Source organism: Myzus persicae, unplaced genomic scaffold (assembly GCF_001856785.1).
Source record: "Myzus persicae strain clone G006 unplaced genomic scaffold, MPER_G0061.0, whole genome shotgun sequence".
Lineage (NCBI taxonomy): Eukaryota > Metazoa > Arthropoda > Insecta > Hemiptera > Aphididae > Myzus > Myzus persicae.
Genome location: NW_019102521.1, coordinates 315,327 through 330,724, shown reverse-complemented (window position 1 = coordinate 330,724; position 15,398 = coordinate 315,327). Strand labels below are relative to the sequence as shown.

At 37.6% G+C, this 15,398-nt stretch overlaps 1 protein-coding gene across 2 annotated transcripts; it reads left to right on the top strand.

The window, feature by feature from the left end:
- The first annotated feature begins 28 nt into the window (after positions 1 to 28).
- Positions 29 to 15,261, top strand: LOC111032394 (hornerin). 2 transcript variants are annotated; one of them, XM_022312699.1, is made up of 10 exons: positions 29 to 162; positions 6,519 to 6,831; positions 7,246 to 7,954; positions 8,202 to 8,533; positions 10,508 to 11,455; positions 12,432 to 12,621; positions 12,772 to 12,889; positions 12,988 to 13,294; positions 13,764 to 13,895; positions 14,478 to 15,261. In XM_022312699.1, the coding sequence occupies exons 2-10, from the start codon at positions 6,547 to 6,549 to the stop codon at positions 14,637 to 14,639; spliced, it is 3,183 nt and encodes a 1,060-aa protein (XP_022168391.1). In that variant the 5' UTR covers positions 29 to 162; positions 6,519 to 6,546; the 3' UTR covers positions 14,640 to 15,261. The 2 variants fall into 2 exon arrangements, with proteins under 2 accessions (XP_022168391.1, XP_022168392.1); XM_022312700.1 differs by lacking the exon at positions 10,508 to 11,455 and adding an exon at positions 8,832 to 8,921 and having other exon boundaries at positions 30 to 162.
- The last annotated feature ends 137 nt before the right edge of the window (positions 15,262 to 15,398 follow it).

Genomic DNA, 15,398 nt, shown 5'->3' with positions numbered 1-15,398 from the left:
AAATCCGGCTGTTACCGTAATCCCAAGTCAGTCTGTGATCGTTGGAGAAAGTATATTACGGCCGTCCAAGTGAAGAGACTTAAACACTGTTGAACTTGCGTCTCTGTCGTATCTGTATTCTGGCACAAACGTCACAACAACGCATTGGATATACTGATAAAGGTAATATTTTGTTTTATTTTTTGTTTCGTTTATTGATTTTGACTTCGAGTCTTAGTTGTTAGAGTTCACTCATTTTTCGGTGTAATAGTAATTTTTGATTTATTTCATGATTTAAAATTTGATCCATACACACTCGTAAAGAATTTGTCGCAAGTGAATTTCATTAAATTCAATTAAATTTATCAATTGATAGAATATTAGTGAAATAATGTAGGCTTAGATTTTCTTTGTATTTTTTATAACAAGTTGATTTAAAATATTTAAGACTGTTAATTTATCAGGTTAAAATGAGGTAGTAAAAACTAAAATGTATAATGTTAATTAAAAATATTGTATTATTAAGTTTATTTGAAAACAATTACTGTAAGTATTTGTATTATAAAGGTTTTAGTTTTAAAGTTCTGAAGTTCTTTTAGTACAACTATAAAATTATAAAAATTTCATTATAATATGTAATGCGTTTATTAATTAAAAGTCATACATTTTGTTTTGGCTCTTAAAAGAGCATCCTTAAGCCCGAGTAATATAATTGTTCACATTCTCGTTATAATAACTGAAAGGCATTTTATAGTAGGTACTAGGTAATATCCTATACTACAACAATTAATACTATAGTTACTAAATAGTAATTTAATTTTTTTTTTTTTATTAGCTTCTATAGTGAAAAGTTATTATAGGTGAAGTTACTACTACTACTACTAATAATAATAATAATAATAAAAATAATAACAATAGTAATAATAATAATGATTAATTATAATAAACTATTTAAATTGAAGTACTAGGATGATGAACCTAACAGAAGTATTTATCTTAAATTTGGGTTTATTTTTACATTTTTTAAAATAAAAATTCGATTGAAAAAATAATAATAAGGATAACTTTAATTATAATAATACACCATACGAGTAATCATTAGGTTTATAAAAATATACTGTTGGTAAATAAACTGAAATGTATATTTGATTACAAAATAAATTTCGTTTGCATCCCCGATACCCAAACGTTTAAGAATTCGAGTCGAAATAATATGTCCACCACCCTTATTTTAAATTGTAATTCTTCGATGCGGTGGTCAGCGAGATACCTGATGTTTACCGTTTATCGTCTGCCGCTTACTTTACATAATTTATTATCGCGATTTACCCGATTACTCGATCTGCCCTCTGGTTCGAGGTGAGATTGTTACAGAACACCAATATAAATAATAACTGTATTATCATAATAAAGCGGTTGGACGAGGAAACGACGACAATATATAAATTATTATAATGATACTATAAACGATATTACGTAAAACCACCGAGTCGACAACATAATAATATTTTTATATTTGCTACCGTGTAAAGGTGTGTTTGATCCGTTAAATAATCCATAACAAAAAAAACACGGTAATCGTTATTATAATGTAATACAGTACGTCATGTATAACGATGTAGTCACCGCCGAGGTCACCGATACCGTGGTAATAGGTTCCTATATAATATTATAATTATTATTCACTTTCTCCGTTCGGACAACGCATGCCAATAACCCTCTCTCGTGATGAGCAGTGGTCTTATTATTACGATCGTCGTAGATAATTCTTTTTCCGCTTTTAAATCGTTTTTCTCTCTATCTTTTTCTCTCTTCTAGCTCTCTCTGCCTCCGTCTTCGGCTCCTCGACGCGTTTATTGGAGGTGTAAATAATATTATAATATGTATCATAGTTGCGTGGGCCGCGCACGTCCATTTCCGGACGTCCGCATCGTGCAGGGCGTAGGCTGATGCTGCTGATCGCTATCACGCAATGTTTGGATTTCTCAAACTGTTGTTATTATTATATTTCGCGTTACGTAAAACCATCGCTAGTTGGCCGTTTTGATTTTCTATTATTTTGATTATTATTATTACTCTATTTCTCTATTTGTTTCGTAACATTTTATTTTTACTTGTGCAAATAACAGTAGACAATGAAATAGGTATATTGTATCTATATATAGTCATGGCGGGTCGCATGAACAATCACTAAACATTTAACCAAGCTAATGGTCCTTTAAACATGAATTAGTGGCCCATGATTGGTCCATTAAATTTTATTGAACCATTAAATGAATACATTTTTCATGCGACCCGGCTTTAGTATATTAAAATCAATATATTTAACGCGTATTTATTCACTAAGTGCTCCGAAGCATTAAGATAAGTAAATTTAAAAAAGGGTTATTGACCGCGATTGGGTGGAGGGAATCACAAAATGTGATCACCACGAGTGTCGAAATATCATGTTATTCATAATTCCGGGAACAATATAGGTATATAGCGAACGATATCATTGTATAAAAATTAATATAATATTATGAAAAGCTTTTTTACCGCAACAACACGTGGCGTGGAGTCTGAGGTGGAGACGATACTTAAAAACAACGGTAATCGCATAACGATGAGAAAAATTAAATTTTCGTCCACGATCCAGGTTTATATAGCTACATTATATGTACATTATATGTATATGTACGTGTGTAGGCGATTGTATTGTTGTTATTATTATTATCAAACGCATCACATTTCAACGGTATCATATAATGCCCGAATTTCCTGGAACTCAGCTCCGACGACAGCCATTGCTCACGCGGAAAACGTGTCCGCAGTATAAACCACCCTTCATGCGCCCTCCGAACGGGTGCATGCGACCCGCGTGTATAACATTAATATTACGTAACACAATTATTGTAAAGCGTACGGGTGAATCGCGTGCTTGCTGTTTCGACCGGATAATAAAAACACGTTTTTCGAAAGCACGCCGTGTGACTGAGAAACTGCGGAGGATGTAGTTAAAGTGTTCACCCGACGTCCCGATCGAAAAACCGTGTTTTATTATTTCGTCACCGAGTAGAAAATGTTTCTGATTTATTTATTTATTTATTTTATTGTCGAACTGAGAGTGGGCAACCGAGAGCGGGGTCGGTAATAAAGATTACAACTCTTTACGGGTGGCAAATGCATAAATTGACGTTCCACGTTTAAATTATATTTTTTAAAGTCTACTTACGTGTCATACTCTCGATTTAATATTCTGATTTTTCACCGACTCGAACATTTGGTTTGGTTGCGCATTGCCGTATATATCCTAATCGTTTAGCATTCCAGAAAACTTCTGTCTCTGTCTTGCAGGTTTTGAACGTCATCCCAGACCGTTCTGACGTATCAGTCATCAAGCCGCATAATACATCTACAACAAAGCTCGACTCACATATTATTATGCATTCTTTTCAACGTTTATATACTCATTATGCTCATTTAATAGGTATATAAAACCAAGTCGTCGTGTCGACTTAAACTATTCCTATTAAAATTATCTCACCGGAATTGTTTTTTGGTTTTCATCTAAAAGTAAAATATACAGAACGGAAGACTCGTATGATGTAATATATTAAGCTTATAGCATTCCTAGGCTTACCCTCCTCAAATATATATTAGATAATAACAGTCACAAAAATGATTGAAAATATTCAGCTCGGCATAAAATCGGCTTAAAACAAGTATGGTGCTAGACTGTTTCTCAAATTAGGCAAATTCTTATAGATTTGTTGTACCATTAAGCAGTGCCTTGTGGGGATATTCATTTTTTTTTTCAAATAAGAATCAACCTTTTTTCGGTAAATTATTAGCTGATGATAGATCTAAATAATTGAAAATAACATGGTCCTCAGTTATATTTGACAATTCCAACCATCAGAATTTGAATAAATATACTATTAATGGAAAAATTGGAGTTGTGCATGCTTGGCGAATCAACTGCTGCATAAATATTATGTATACAAATATTTATGTAAAATTATATATTTATTACAGGCTATTTGCAAATGTACCAACTTAGTTGAAGGGTGCAGGGGAAATGTCCACACAGATTAATGAGGGTGAGATGCAAAGGCACCAAAGATGGCCCGGGAGTAGGAAATTTCAAAATAAAAAGATCGACGACCCCTGGATATTTTCACGACAAGTGTTGCACGCGCACATTTTTTCATTACATAATATTCGAAATTTCGCTTTCTGTGACTCATATACATATAAAAATATCGTAATAGGAACGCATAAAACGACTGGCCCGGCGCGAGCGTAGGTATACACAAATGTAACGTATACATAATATATAATATATTATAATACACGCGCAAACGAACGACGATTGTTTTCGCGAATGCCGTCATCGCGAAAATGAATATATCATCGTTATTATAATAATAATATAATAATATTCGCATGCTTGCCTATAATATAGTAGGTATATTATATATTTTATTGTCATCGGTCGACCTCGGAGAGACGACGGCGATCCTACCGCGCATCGACGTTACGTGATCGACATCGTCATTATGACATATTGCGCGTACCTCTATATAAGGGGAGAAAAACGAAAAAATTAACGAACCATTGTTTTCACGCGTCCCTAATTTTAACTTCTCCCTCTCACCACCCACTTCGTACTAAAAACCGAACTACCCCCTTATTTGATGACGATCGCGTCGCGCTCATTTATGACATCGCGTCTAGACCGGTCGCCCGGAATACAAAGCGTATATAGTATCATCTCTCTCGCTCCTCTTCATATTTGTGGCCGATGACATAATAATAATAATAATAATAATAATAATAATATTAATACTAGCTTTCAAGGTCGGCGGCATGTCGTGGCATTGAGCGCGTGTGTGGGAACGGCGGCGGAAAAAAAACCGAATCCGGTGGGCGACCGAAAGTGAAAGCGTTTTGGACAACGTTCGCTTTCTCTTTGTTCGCAGGCTCAACGTTATTATAATACGCACGCACGCAATCCACGCCGCGCCACACCGTCTTTGAGTATAACCGCCCGCCCGCGCGTGATCGGAATGGAAAGAGTTTGAAAATAAAATCAAAACATTAGCGGCTATTTAAGTGATGAGTAGGTACGTCTTGCGGCTAACGATTTGCTATAGGACGTTAATTTTTTTATTTATTGATAATTTCGAGTATATTATATTATATTATAATCCCAAGCCACGCACAATTTGCCTCGGACCGTTTTTACCGAACCTATACCTACGTATACAATTAATAGTTTTTTCAAAATCTGTGTTGGAATTCTATTTCTAATGGATATTCTATTTGTACTGCCTACCCTTAAGTAAGGTGGTTTGAGGTCATTTTCGGGTAGTTACGGGCTGGACATACGGATATGGACGATCTCGACTAGATATTATTTAAGTATTATTTAAGCGCGTATAATTTAATAACCTAACCGCGACGCGCCACACATCGTTACGAAATTTTTTTCAATAATACCATTGCAGATTATAATATTATATTGTACAATATATTATACTAAATAATATTACTCACATATGGTTATTATTGTTATTATTATTATTCCGTTCTATTATATTATACAATATGTCAATGTATATATCATATTTATATAAATTATAACGCCTGGTACTGGTCGTTTTGAAATCTTGTCAATTTTTATTACATTTTTTTTTTAACGGATAATATATCGTACGCATTGTCGATCACATATTATCACAACCATAACATAATAGATCCGTAAAATAACCAACCACGTTACTTCACCGCATAAAACGTGCATACCACGTGCGGCATGCGTTGATTTCAAATTACTTTTTACTTTTTTTCTTTATTATCCGGAGCTGCGAGTGCGCCGTTACGAAAGACGCCGCCCAAACGTCTTATACAGAGGCGTTACAGTAACAGTTTGCTCTGACGACTGCAGAATTGTGACGTTGTAATATTGGCGAATACGTGAGCCAAAATAATATTTACAATCGAAACGCGTACACAATATTATGTCTTTTTACCACAACGATAAAATATTATATAAAATAGTCTATCGGCGTCCGGCTTAGGCAATTTTAACACACAGGGGGCTATCTCATGGTAACCTGTAGAATAGTAACAATATTCTCTTCATATTTCTCTTTAAGACAAACACCCTTCTTGTTAATCCATCTCATTCCAATTTCTATGGGTCATAACTTATAACCATCCAATCCACAGAATACTTCGCACACTTTATAATGTCTCTATATGTCTTAATGTTAGTTTTTCCCTCTTCACGTACCTACCAATTTCATAACTGTTAAGAATAATATAAAAAGTGGAATTAACATACTATAATGTATATATATATATATTACTTAAACATTTACAATATTGCTATTATTCGTTAATATGTTTAAATATAATACAAAACATTGCAGTAGGAATCAATAGTGAAAATTAAATGTCATACACTCGTACTGAAAATAATAATAATAATAATTCTACTCATAAGCAATATGATTTTTAAACGGTGTTTTTTTTCTCCTTCTCATCCACAGTTTAACAACGGCAAAAATCAACAACACAATGAGATTTTTGGCAACGGGCTCGTTCCTGTTGGTCGCGCTCGTCGTGCATGCCTCGACTGCGGAGGAATGGTCGTGGGGAAATGACAAGACAAAAACCAAGGAGCCGAGCGTTAAGTCCTCGGACTCCATTGTAGCCACGGACCGCGAAGCCAAGTCGATAGACTCGTATTCGGCGGCCAATGACGACGGCAGCCAGGAGGGTGAAATCTCATCCGCCAACGGCACGGACGCACATCCCAGGCATCTCATCAGAGACAGACTGTGCGGCTTGGGTCTTATGGAGGTAAAAAAATTTGAAAATGGCAATATCGGTAGACACATGTATCGTGTAGATACGAGTAAGCTACGGGGTTTACCGTATAATATGCAACAATAATGGTCATATTTATTTCATCGACGTATACAATTACGGATTTTTAAAAAAATATTTCTACAAATGAACAAAGTAATTTTTTCTCGCTCGATTATCACTATGATCTATAACGTCGTGACAGTATAAACATAATAAAATAGTTAAAATTCTGAAACAATTTTTATCACATGCCCAAGTCCGTGCTTATTATTAACCAATTACGACTATGTTATTACATAGACATTATACAATTGGACTTTGGCTTGAACTGCAGACGCATGCAATACAAATAATACAATCTAAGTTGTATAGGTACAGTGTGTTTATTTTTTAATTCGTTTCCAGTGTGACGATGACGAGTTGGTGGAACCCAAACGCTACATCGGTCCTCAGGATCTAATTTACGCACAGCCCGTGTCACTGAAACCCGTCGGACGTCCCATTGCCGCCATACCGATCAAGTCGACTGGATCACCGCTGTCATCCGTTGGATACGGTCCACCACGTCCTGTCCCGTATCCGTCTGGAAGTTCGTCGTACGGCAGCGGCCCATCGTCGTCGTTCGGTAGCGGTGGCCCATCGTCGTACGGTAACGGCCCACCGTCGTCATACGGCAGCGGCGGTCCGTCTTCGTTCGGCAACGGTCCACCCATACGCAACCGGCCCGGCCCGGTATACGGCATCAGCAGCCGACCGCCACAGGTATTCGAGTCCGAGGCCGCGGAGTCGTACCGGCCCAAGCAGCCAATCTTAGGAGGAGTTCCATCCGTGGCCCTGCCAGCCGGTGGCCTACAACAGCACGTCCACCATCACTACCATCATGGTGACGGCGCGGACGGCATCAAGGCCGCATCGGCCGTCGTCGACTCAGGATTTGGTCCGATCAGCGGCCCAATCGGTGGCCCACTCTACGGAGGCGGCGACGGTCCTCAGTCGTTGTACGGACAGAGCAGCAGCTTGTCCAACAGCTACGGAGGCAGCTTCGACAACTACGAGACTCCGGGTGGTCCACTTTACAAAAAACAGCTCAACATAAATGCACCGCCGCAGTCAAGTAATATATAGTTATACTATAGGCGTACGCAGTGGCCTACTTAGATCTAAATGTTTTGGGAAAATAATATAGAATTTTGGGTGACCTTAACCGACCAAAAAAAAAAAGTAATTACAGAAATTATGTTTCGTCCCCCCCCCTACACACACACACACACAACAATCCACGGACGATAATACGCCACTGCACGTGTGAGACGTTGTATATAGAGGCAGACCCGCTGACGTGTGTGATTTCGCTTGTGCAGATTCGCTGACCGGACCTTACGCCGGCGACCGGTATCCGTCCTACGAGACTCCGAGGGCTGACAACTACGGGTGTTATTGCGTGCCGTACGACCAATGTTTGCCGCATGAAGTGGCCCGCAAGGAGGACGGCATCGCGGGCATCGACCCCAGGAACCTACACCAACAAGGCAAGACCGACATTGAGGCCATCGGGCTGGACGAGGTGGTAGTCACTGACGGCAACGGTACCATTGTTTCGCACCACAAACCGACAGCGGATGTGGCCACCGACAAGAACGCCAAGGCGCGCCGGCGCAGGGACGCCCCACAGAGCAAACAAGACGCTGAACCGGTAAGTGCCCAACCCTACACTCTCAAACGAAAATGTACCCCCAAAACACGAAATAATTTGACGTTTATAGACAATCTGCGGATAATATTCCACTATATATCTTACGATTTACATAATATATTATACGACGCACGACGAAATACTACATTACTCGATCCGACTTTATCGTATACGCAATATTATAATATGCAATTGTCATATTATAGTACATATAATACTGCACGACACTTTTGAATGTACGGTATACTACATGCGATGTCGCTATGACCCATATAACGTTTGAAACTGAACTTTTTAGCGATACCTCGAAAGACCTACTTCTGTGGACGACTTAATCAGCAACGGATATAACGTGGAGATTCCATACGACGACGACCGCACCGATGGCGTAAGTGCAATTAGATTCATGCGCGCCAAAAACTAACATACACACACATACTCACTTATACTCAACACCAAGTAGCACATTCTACCTAATGTTTGCAATACTTTTCGAGACGTGGCCATTGGAGGTTTGGGTCATGTTCCTATACGATGCATTCGTATGCTTTTGTCTCGGACTGTTTTTTTTTTTTGACATGAATCCTTGACATGCATTAAACATGAAAACAAAATTCGCTATACGTAGGTATTATTGTCAACGGTGACAATTAAAATCTTATGATTAACATAATAATTATTAGTGATGAAATATCGTATAATAATGAATTATCATTTATCACAGTTGTAAATTAACGTAACTCAAATTTCCAATAGCCATTAAGCCAAAAAAACTATTCACGCTTGACACACTGATCACAATATACACTCACTCAATACGTTACATGTTTAACTAACGGGTTTACACTTACCTACTTAAAAAAAAAATAAGGAACGAGTTGAAAATTGCTAACTACGCATACCTAACTATATTTGTATATAATATAATATAAACACAAACAATAACGATCATAAACCGTAGACTCAGAAAAAAGAAAAGAAAACGCCAAAAAAAATATTACTTCCGTTCGGAAGCGTTGCGAAACGCCGAAGTGTATAATATTATGAAGAATATGAAAACTATTTTTTCCCGTCTGATCTAAATACATACAGCGCTATCACAATCCCCAACCCACAAAAAATATATATTTATATATTGTTATAAAGGTTTATTTAAATTGGTCATATTTTAAGAAATTTTCTACATTCTAAGACTGTATAACAACATGCAAACGGCAACTAAGTAACTTGACAGTTTTTTGAATAGATAATATTTCAATAGTCATCCAAACAGATAATATCGCACGTGTCACGTCTATGTACAGTTTGCACTAGTATTCAATAATACTGTTCGTAAACTTGTCGTTACTCGTTTTTGCATTTTTCATTGCATATTTCGAAATGAGAAAATTAAAAATTGTATTGACAAAGACAAATGTGTAACACATGATAATGGCCGTGAGAAAAACCACATTCGTCTTCTAATTCTATACGTTTGTTATGTTAATATTGAATTACGTAATATACAATATATGCGTTACATTCTATTTTGTATTTACATTTTATTTCACTAAATTTCACTCAACACAAACGGTCAACGAACGCAAATTATCACTTTGAGTAGTGTGAATATGATTAAAAAAGTTATTCATATTACGTATTGACATAGGCGTCATAGTAAATGTACTTTTCGAATAACACGAATGAAGTTAGTTCTTAAACAATAACAATAAAAACTTTGATTGAAATATAAATATAACAATTTCCATATATTGTACATTGACTAACATTTGTCATAGCCCATGAAAACTTATACTCATTCATCTTAACTCAACAAAGAAAGTTTAAAGAAGATAATACATGAATATTTTGCTATTATGTGCTCACTTGAAAAACGATACATCGAAACGAAGATATCCCATCTATACGATAATATCTGACAACAGTAGGGCAGCAGAATAGGTTTGATCGGGTGGTGTGTATATGTGTTTACAGCGAAAATTCGGGGGTCTTCTCGGGGGCAGTTCAGGAGGAGGCGGCGGAGCCGTAAACGAGGACTCTTCTGACGACACCGGAAGTTCCGGCGTCAAAGTCCGACCCACGTTTGGAGTATCTTTTGGACTACCCTCCGGCGGCGGTGGCGGCTACCCAATTAGCCCCTATGGTCCCAATCCCTCAGTGAACCCGTACGGCAATTCCCTTGGGGGTGGTAATGGTCTTAACTTGGGCTTGGTCAGCGTAAACCCACTATTGTCGTTGCAAGTAAGCAAAGACGAGTACGGCGAGAAAATAGTCAAGCCCTGGGTGAACTTACACGTGACACCCAACGCAGGCTTGGTGCACAAGGTCGGCGATATCGTACACAAGCTCAAGTCACCGCACTACGGCGGGGGTTATGGGCACGAGTACCCCCCTTCATACCTTCACCAGCATAACCATTACCATGTGCCGCCTCCACCTTCACTACCTCCGTACCATCACGGCGGCCCTTCGTATTACGGCCCATCAAAACCATTCTACTACTCCAAGCCATCGTTCGGTGGTGGATACGGAGGAGGCGAATATGGCAGTGGTTACGGAAATGGGGGTGGTTACGGGAGTGGCGGCTATAACGGCGGTTATAGCAACGGCGGTTATGCACCCGAATACCACTCGTACAGAGAGGAGGAATACGATGACCACAGCAATTACGGTGCATCAGCGGCCGGTGATTATTACGGCCAACAGCCCGACGATTTCGATTCAGATTCATACTATAGGAGTTCCAACGTAACTGGTAGTGGTAACAGTGGTAGTAACAACGGTGGTTACAATAGCCATGACGAACCGTCGTCGTTCGGCGCCGCGGGTAGTCCAAAAGTAGCTTTCCCCAACGACCGTCAGTCCACGGGGTCCATTAAGTTCGTAGGTGGCAGCCAACGAAGCAAAAGAGATGTGGAAGAGGTGAGATAGTTAAAACGTAACATTGTCGGGTTTCTACTTTCGGCCCAACACTAACACGCGGTGGCACGAAATAGATGTTCCAATCGTCTCGGTGAACGGAACAAAGTCAAATGGAGTCAACGTGTTGGTATCTATTATGGTACGCTTACCAAAGGTTCGGGATCGTGCCTGCAGATTTGTTTTCGTAAACATGAAAAGAAAGTCTTTGAGAGCCCCTATTTTAATTCACCGTAATGCAAATATAAATTACGAATTTAAAAATGTTGTGGAACCACACAGTTTCTAAAAAAAATTTGCATACGCCCCTAGAAGTTGGACTAATATATAAAATAATGTCTCATCCCCAATTCCCATATTCTATTTGACTTGGCTCTACCACCCAGCTATATATAACACTAACCGCTAAGTACAACAGATGTTTGGAACAACAAATTGCACCCGATTTCGATTCGTCGTCGCAAACGATCGTACAATAACACAAAAATCTAAATATATAAAATATGTTCACGCAAAATATTTACACGCTTCATGAGGGGCATTAAACAATATTTCCACTGCAATAACATCGGATCAAACTAAACTTATACTAATAATATCATCAAGAGGTCATTAATCATTAACAAAACGAAACAATAAACGCTCGAATGCGAGTAATTTGATATAGGAGCCATACCATATTTTTGATCAGAACATAATATTATATTTTTAAGCAAAAATAGGTACTATAAACATGTACTTATTTTATTACAGTCGCTTAACTCGTTATGCTACTTGGTCCAATGCCTTTCATTTGACCCGAATCACACTAAACACATTACAAACATCACTTTATTAACCGTTTTGGACATGCGAAAATTGTCTAATCATAACGCATATTCAAATAACAATAACATTCATATTATTATATCCTTGTCGTAATTGACACGGCGCGAAACGTATACTCGTAGACTTAACCGGTCAATGTGTGTGTGTATAGCGTCAGTCATCGTATTCGGCTAGTGGCCGTTGCGGACCCAGACAAGTTTGCTGCAGACGACCACCCGCACCCATCCACTCGGGTTCGTCTTCCAACTACGTCAGCACCGGACAATGCGGTAAGAGGAACACTCACGGAATCACCGGAAGGATCAAGACGCCTGCGTACGTGGACGGAGACAGCGAGTTTGGTGAGTGATATTAAATATAACTACCTACTTTATAACTATGCTTCAACCGATATTTGTATGTGTCGACCCAACCATACCAAGTGTATATTATTATTATATAATGACATAATTACATTATTTGAACTCACCGGACGTTGTCTTTGTGTGCAGGTGAATACCCATGGCAAGTAGCCATTCTCAAGAAAGACCCTCAGGAGAGTGTATACGTCTGCGGCGGTACCCTGATCGATTCGTTGCACGTGCTCACTGCCGCCCACTGCGTCAAGACGTGAGTTTCAAAAACGTTGAATTATATTTGTTCTCTCAACCCGGTATCCAAACACGAGTTTCAATCATTGATTTTTGTCCATTTTTTCGTACACACAGTTACCAAGAACAAGACTTGCGTGTCCGCCTGGGCGAATGGGACGTAAACCACGACGTGGAATTCTACCCGTACGTAGAAACGGACGTGGTCAGTATGGTCATCCACCGTGAGTTCTACGCTGGCACGTTGTACAACGACTTGGCCATACTCCGAATGGACAAGCCCGTTGACTTTTCCCGGAACCCACACATTAGCCCAGCCTGCTTGCCGGACGCGTTCTCTGACTTCACTGGACAACGGTGCTGGACGACCGGCTGGGGCAAGGACGCATTTGGAGATTACGGAAAATACCAGAACATCCTCAAGGTGAGTCTTGTAAATTGTTGAAAAAATAGAAATTATAATCTCGATGTTAGTCTATTGGTGCGAATTAATTCGTTTTTTAATAACGTCTTATCGGGAAGAAATTTGTATGAACAATATTATTAATATATATACAATATTAATTGAAAAAAAACGAAGGAAATCCTTATGACTAGCTACAATAAATACCCCCCGATTGACTTAGAAAACAGGATTTTCAGTTCTTTAATACAATAATTTAGAAAATACCATAACATTTAGTAATAAACATTATGATTGTAATATTAAAGAGAAAAACAATGATTTTTGCAAAAAATTATCTTTATGATTTATTAAAAAAATAAAATGGTGATTCGTTTTTGTACGTAAATAACAGCACCGATAATCATGAGCGTGTTTGGCAATTAAGTCAAAGTGGAATTAATAACTATAGCACCGGTGAACTAATTTTTTGGTTTTTTTTTGTGCACAGGAAGTGGACGTTCCAGTGATTTCTAACCGCCAGTGCGAAACGCAATTGCAGCAGACCCGTCTTGGATACGACTTCAAGTTGCACAACGGTTTCTTATGCGCAGGCGGCGAAGAAGGAAAAGACGCGTGCAAGGTACGTCGATAGAAAAACATCTTATAATACATATTAAGTACACATTAGTACCTACAATATTACATAGAATAATAATATAACATAATATGGTTATCAGCCTTAATTTGAAGAAATTAATAATTTAAAGAATAAATGGGGGCAAACATGTTTGTTAAAACACTAACACTCTGTAGGTATATCAAATACCAATGTGTATGGATCCTCCATGAGATTTTCTATAAAAACCATTTCGAAATGTATAAATTATAAGATGGGCAAAAATAGGTAAAGCCCTATCGGTTATGACTTATGAGGCATGATGTCGGACACGTCAACGAGCCTTTAGAATATTTCACGTGAACTTTGAAACATTTTATCGATATATATAGATATTTCCTAAATGAACTTATTTTTGCTTAACATGTCTTGTAAGTATAAAATCCCTGAATTCAATCATTGTTAAAATTATATTCAAGCAGTTCTCGATTCACCATTTTGGTGACTCCTACACTAGTCGTTGATTTAGCTAGTACCTTTCAAAGACTAGTTTTCAGTTACTTGAATTCATCTCATCAACGACGATATTTTTTTACACGTTTACAGGGTGACGGCGGTGGTCCATTGGTCTGCGAGCGCGCTGGTTCGTGGTATTTGGTCGGAATCGTCAGCTGGGGTGTGGGATGCGGTCAACCCGGCGTGCCCGGCGTCTATGTCAAGGTGGCTCACTACTTGGACTGGATCAGACAAATCACCAACAAATACTAGAATGAAAGATGAATCCGAGTGGATAATTATTTTTATTTTTTAAATTATTTATTTTAAATGTATATTAGTATACTTACTATATTTTTTTGGAATTGTATCGTGGTGGACAAAGAAATTTGATTTTTTTTTGAACCCATGTTAGATATTTTACTCTATTAATATTTATTGATTGTATGTAGAAAGATTCCTGTATAATATGCACGCCGTAAGTGCGTATTGCGTGATATTGTATTGTATATTGTATTTGTAGTTTGTTTCAAACGACATACATTCGTATACTCGACAAGGTCGAAAAGACTGATAGGGTTGTTTTTAGGACTTAAACGGAGGAATCTGAAATTCTCGATAGATAAAATAAAACACAAATTCATTTCATTTCATTTCATTCAAAAACATAACTAAGTATTTATCGTATGTTTTCTATGGTCAAGTATATTATACTCATGAGTGCTACTATAATAATATGTTACCATTTTGATATTTCTATATTATATTATTATTTCACCACTTAAAACTATGTAAGTATTGTGCCACAGTGGTAGAATATAGATAGGTAATTATGTATCTGTCTTTACTCTAATTATGTACCAATAGTGTTAAAAACCTTAAATATTAATTTTAACATAATAATATTATATTGTATTGTGTAAAAAATATATATAATATACAAAACATACATCCAATACTTGTAAATAATATATAACTTGTGCTCTTAACATATAGATAAAGTGAATGTTGTACCTATGCATATTATTATAG